This window comes from Zootoca vivipara, chromosome 8 (assembly GCF_965207765.1).
Source record: "Zootoca vivipara chromosome 8, rZooViv2.hap1.1, whole genome shotgun sequence".
NCBI classification, from domain to species: domain Eukaryota; kingdom Metazoa; phylum Chordata; class Lepidosauria; order Squamata; family Lacertidae; genus Zootoca; species Zootoca vivipara.
In genome coordinates, this window is record NC_142591.1 from 30,790,291 (window position 1) to 30,796,290 (window position 6,000).

The 6,000-nt window shown below is 45.6% G+C and overlaps 1 protein-coding gene across 4 annotated transcripts in view; it reads right to left on the reverse strand.

Moving 5' to 3' along the window:
* DCDC2 (doublecortin domain containing 2) overlaps window positions 1-5,456 on the reverse strand; it is a 43,273-nt gene extending 37,817 nt beyond the window's left edge. For 2 of the 4 annotated variants that reach the window (XM_035125975.3, XM_035125972.3), the window contains exons 1-3: window positions 5,081-5,349; window positions 2,546-2,900; window positions 216-267 (exon numbers count right to left, since the gene is read on the reverse strand). In XM_035125975.3, the coding sequence (XP_034981866.3) occupies window positions 216-267; window positions 2,546-2,838 (345 nt within the window). In that variant the 5' untranslated portion in view covers window positions 2,839-2,900; window positions 5,081-5,349. Of the gene's footprint in view, window positions 1-215; window positions 268-2,545; window positions 2,901-5,080 lie in introns of all 4 variants that reach the window. The other 2 variants (XM_088675266.1, XM_035125974.3) reach the window with 2 other exon arrangements.
* Between the last annotated feature and the right edge of the window lie 544 nt (window positions 5,457-6,000).

Below are 6,000 nucleotides of genomic sequence, written 5' to 3' on the forward strand. Positions count from 1 at the left end.
GTGAGTGGAGTTGTCTGTCTAGGGTCTCTCTCAAGCTGTTAGGGTGGCTCTTACAGTGTCTACTCAAAAGCAAGCGCCACTGAGTTCAATGATATACCCACCGGTAAGCGATTTCAGGATTGTAGCTGATTCAATAAATGCTTTGTTTTCATCTCCCTAGATTCAAGTATAATACAGACTGGTCCTAGTTTGTTTGAATGTATAAATTACTTTACCTCATTCCTTATTTCCATAGGCCGACTCTTCAGTTCTCCAATGTCCAAGTAGCTGCAAAGCAACAAAAGGGACATAGGTTATGTACAAGTGCAACCTACAGTGGTGTAAAGCAGGCATCCCCAAACTGCAGCCCTCCAGATGTTTTGGCCTACAACTCCCATGATCCCTAGCTAACAGGACCAGTGGTCGGGGAAGATGGGAATTGTAGTCCAAAACATCTGGAGGGCCACAGTTTGGGGGTGCCTGGTGTAAAGCATGCCTTCATGTTTAGGGTTCTACCCAGAGAGTCATACCCTTTTACAGGAAACTCCATTCCATCTCACCTCCCTCCACCCCAGGCAGTCAGCATTTCAAGTCCACCAAGCATACATAAATACACACATAGACAGACAGTGCATTTACATCTGCCAATCTTGGGAATGCCCCAGGCCTGCTGAATATGGGTGCATGGCTTCAAAAAGACCCACATTCTGATAGCGGTTTGATGAGTACAAGATGGGGGGAATGATTCATATGTGAGGCATATTTATTGAACAAAAACATTCAAAGTGCAACCATACAGACATCTACTCAAGGTACAGTAAACCCAACTGAGTTCAATGGGCTTATTCCTGAGAAAGTAAGCATGCTATACATTTGCAGCCCAGAGCTGCCTTTAAATCCCAATAGTGTTCATCAGCAGATAGGCAGGAAACCCTTTACTGTCTGTGCCTGATCAAATTAGAATGCTTTGCTAATAATAGTAAAGAAAATGAGAAATCAAGAAGCTGAAAAGCCAAGAGACCCTAGCAGACACTGCTCACAATAACTGAACCACGGTGCAAGTTCTACATTATTTTAGTAAAGGGGAACAGGGCGCAGTAACAGAGGGAGATTGGATTATCCATACCCTAAATTAAGGAACCTTGGTCTAGGGGCTGCAATGATGGCACAGAAAAGATTGGCTGCAATTCTTATGTTTTGATAGGCTTGGTTTCATGATAGGACTCTGTATTTTAAAACGGCATCTCCTAGTAACTAATTGATATGCCCTGCCAGCAGCTAAAGACAAACGGAAAGTGGATACAATTTGATGCAAAGCTTTTTTAAAAACTGTCTCACTGAATTCCTGGAATTTCAAAAGCTGCTAAAGACTCAGCTACATTAGTAAAGAAACAACGATCTGTATGCACTATAAACATGCAACACCAAGTGGCGCCAGAGAGCAGGAAATTTTTATATGCGTTTTTTCCATAGGGTTTTTTATTTTGCCATAACGATCTAATTTCTGACTTATTTATAACATTTTTTTCCTGTGTGTAAATCCACCCAGTGTCTCCTATGACTTCTATTGTGCCTAAGAAAAGGAACAGCTCTGTACATCTGGGGGTGCAGCTCTTTGTACATCTACAAAGCACAGACACACACTCTCCGTCCTACACATATTTATCTTCACATAAAAATGACCTTTAAAACAATTACATACAATGTCCTTAATTACCACTCTTAAGAAAGTCTAGTCTGCAGAGCCCACTTCAGTTTACACTGGCCAGCAAATTCATTCTTCTTTATTGCTGAAAAATAACACAACCTGTGTCCCTTCCAACGCTACAATTCCACGATTCTATGGTTAACATGTTGCTTTCTGCCACACAGATTAGCTGTACATTTAGCCATTTGTTCTAAGCTTATGCAGCTGCAAGTGTGGGGCCGGAGGCTAAAAGGCAGAGTATTGAGTGACAAAAATATCTCCAATGATTCCTCTACCAGCATTTATCCAAGAATATCCCCAAGTTTTATTATTTTAATAGAGACTACCTGTGCTTCATTAACATAACCATTAAGCCTGCAATCCTATACAGAATTACCTGGGAGAAGGCCCTATAAAACAAAGCAGGATATACATCTGAGCATCCCCAGGACTAGGCTATATTTCTCTGCATTCCACGTTTACTGGAACAGAGCCAAAGCACACATAGAACCTGAGATACAGAAATGTCAGATACGATTACCAAATACCACAAAATAGCCTCACGTGTTAATAATGTTTGAACAATTGAAGCTTTTTCTGTCAATTGTTGGGGGGTTTTCTCCTCAGGGACAAAGATTTCATGTTGAAATGATAGAAACACCTTGCAGGAAATGTGCACAGGGGCTCAGGGGGCTGGGCAGATGAAACAGATACAGTACAACTTTCAAGCTGCGAAAAGTCTCAGTGCTTACGTTGACAATGAATCGTCTTGGACAAAATGGGATGACGTGTCAATACTTTTTGAGGCACTTGGATAGTGCCTTTTAAAAGATCACATAAAGTTACGTTTCCGTGCCATTTTGGTTTGTTTTTACTCACTTGAGTTTTTTGAAGGCCTCCCTGCCACCGGCGACATAGTGCTCTCCGCTCTGAATCTCATCTAGCTGTCGGACGCGGTGGCCACCGCGGGGGGTGTAGATATTCCGCACGGCCCCAAAGGGAGCATTCACCCCACCGGTCACTTCTTTTAGGAAGACATCGAAGCTGGACACCTTCTTCTCGTGGATGATCACTCGGCGTCCTGGGAAGAACGGATCTCCGTTGCGATACACCATCACGCTCTTCACCACCGGCTGCGACAGGCATGTTGGCTTGGCACTGGGACTGCTCATGGCCGTGCTTCGACCCACGTCTTCCGATTCCTCCTTTGAACAGAAGCCTTTGGCTCGCACACCTGTTGGTTCAGCAAGTAACAGGCTTTATTCTCCCTACCACCTCTCTCTCCTGCAGACCTGTTAAAATCCCTGTTTGCAGTACGCATACTGCATGTGTACACACACAGCCAACCAAGACGGGCACACTGGGACCGCCACCAATGGTATCTCTCTGCCTGAAAGTACCAGGAGATGCTCTTAGTGCCTCCCTAAGGTGTCAATTTCAATGCAGTTTAAAGAGCAACTTGTGCTAGGCAACCAGTTCTCGCCACTCTCCAGAGAATGGTAATGCCATCAGGAGTTTCTAATCCTATATACTCAGTCTACAGGTGTAAAGCAGGAACAGTGACTGAGCAGAATAAAGAACCCCCACTCTTTCCCAACTTTGTAGTCCCAGCATCCAGCTTCGTAGTCACTGGAACTAGGCAACATGTTGTTTTTCTTCTCCAGGAGACTCCACTCCCCTAGCTTTTCTCCATTCTTCTATGCCATCTTCTTCATCCTCAAAATCAACCGTGAGGTGGACTGCAAGTCTCCAAAGGGGCCAAAGCTCAGCAACAGGTGGCATGCAAAAATGGAGAGGAGGAGAAGGACATTATCATCAGGTATTGGGGGGAAATAAAAGTTTTCAGCTGGCAGTATTTTATTGGGCCCGGAGATAGTGGGCAGGAAGTGGGATAACAGGACTTTTCCTGGCTGAATTCCGATAACATCCGAACAGAAATATGTTCAGTAGAACAAGAAATGGGGGGTGGGGGAGTACAGAGCTGTGAGTCACAAAATAACTTTATTGCTTAGTTGGTCTTTTTGTAGTTGCATGGTTTCAGATCTCCCTTCTACCACAGATCCACAGCAGAACATAATGACAGAGCTGCAAGATGTTAATTGGACTGTATCATTTCAGACAGAAGGTAAAGCAACCCATGTTGAGAATCCTTGCAAGCAAAAAATAAGCACATCAGGGAAGAAAGGTTTTCACTTAACTACTTGCAGGGAGGCATTTTCCCCTTTCTCTTTCTTTTTTTGTTACATAGTGAAGCATTAAAAATGGTCATTCCTCCACATGCAGTCTGAAGAGTTAACAGTTCATTTTTCACTGCCCTCAGGATGCTGTCTCTCACTGCCACATCCTACTGCAAATGACCAAGTAGCTGCAGCCCCACCAGTGTCACATTCAATTGATCCACATGCTTATCCCCTAATTTACCAGACACACTCTCACTGCAACCTTGATAATATATACCCCTAGTGATTAATTTCTACACAAGTCCCGGGGCTCAACCTTGTCAAAAAGCCACATCAGAGGCATGGGGGGGGGCGGTCTGACTGTGGTTGCTCTGTGATGAAGTGGAAGCACTCTGCATATCCTCAGGAGCATGTTGATCATATGACCATTTCATATGATCCTGCAGCTTGGATGCTGGCCGGTGAGTTCTGGTTTAAATTCACTTTAAACCATGGGAGTGAAGGGCAAGAGACATAGCTGCCAATTTATCCCTTTTTTTAAGGGAAATTCCCTTATGCTGAATAGGCTTCCTCGTGAGAAAAGGGAAAACTTGGCAGCTATGGCAAGAGAGCCCATCCTCTGAATATTCCGTGATGTCTCTCTCAGCTGCTTTTTAGGAGGCATGATTTGGCTCAAGGCAGGGAGAGAGATCAGTGCACTACTAAACCCCTTTGAGGGCCCTTCGTATCAAACACCCCCATTTTCAGCTTCTGCTGAGGAAATAGCAAGCCTACAAGATGCCTGGAGCACAGCTCTCTTGCCAGGGTGGAAGAAGTGGGCAAGAAATCCCTGTGCTGCTCTTGCAAATGGCTTCGGGCAGATCCTACCCCACCCCTCCCCACACCAACTTCTTCTTTGCATTTCCTTCAGGAAACCCGTGTGCCCAGTTGCAGCTTTTCCCCACGCCTGCTCTAAAAGCGACACTAAAAGCGCTATATATATATATAAACCCAAAAAAACCTGTGGCTGCTCTATGGCGTGCACGAGCGTCAGTCTTAACCCAAGAAGGGAAAAGAGGCCGATTTAAACAAACAACGTAATTCACACGACCGTGGGGGGGGGGGAGCCGCCGTTAGTATCACGTGTGAACACGCAAATCAGGGAACGGGGACAACGACGCAGCACAAACTAGGGAGCATTTTTGGTTTGGGTCCCCTGTGGAGAAGGACAGAGCAGGAGAAAGGGGAAGAGCACCTGTGCACACAGCAAAGTCCAAATTCTTCTTCTCACTCTGGATATAGGGCAGCCCGTGTCTCTCCCTCTCTCTCCACCCAGCAGCGGCTGCTCAGCTGCCAGCACCATGAGCTTTACCAAAGAACTGCAGGCTGGCGATGGCGGCTGTCGCTACCGCAGAATACCTGCCTCATTCTCTCTCCGGGCTGGTTCTCCCAAAGGTAAGAGAGAGGAGTAGGGAGGCTATTCTGGTGGTTTGCTGCTGCTGCTGCTGCGGGAACTTCGGCTCCCAGGGGGGGGGGGGAGGAGGAGTTGGAGGAGAATGCTATTATTATTATTTTCTTCCCCCAACCCTGCAGTTTCCGTAGCAACGCACATAGTTGCACTCAATGCAAGGAAAGGAAACTGCAGAGACGCCGCAGCCCTGCAGCTTTCAGGGGCGCCCACAAGGGAGAAGGGCGCCTAGGGACCCCCCCCCCCCGTGGGTGGTAGGGAGAGAAACTACAATTCTTACCCTTTTCAGTGCCGGATTTACGTATAAGCTAAACAAGCTATAGCTTAGGGCCCCACTCTCTTGAGCCCCCCCCCCCAAAAAAAACTTCACTATTAATACACTTCTTCTTAATTGTATTTCAGTTCAACAATTACTTTGATAAAATACATATGTTGTTATGTACAAATGGCTTTAGATACCTGTTAGGTCCATAAATTACCATACAGCATATATTTAACACAAAAAAAACAGTGACAATTTGTTGTTGACAAAGGACAGCTGGGCATATAAAGGGCCCTATTACCTTCCAGTAGCTTAGGGCCTCATCAAACCTAAATCTGGCCCTGCCCCCTTTTCCTTTTACTACGCAAACCATGGCAGGTGGGAAATGGCTTGAGAGGAGCCTGCCATTGGTGCAGAAATGGCAAGAAAGGGCACATGATGGATT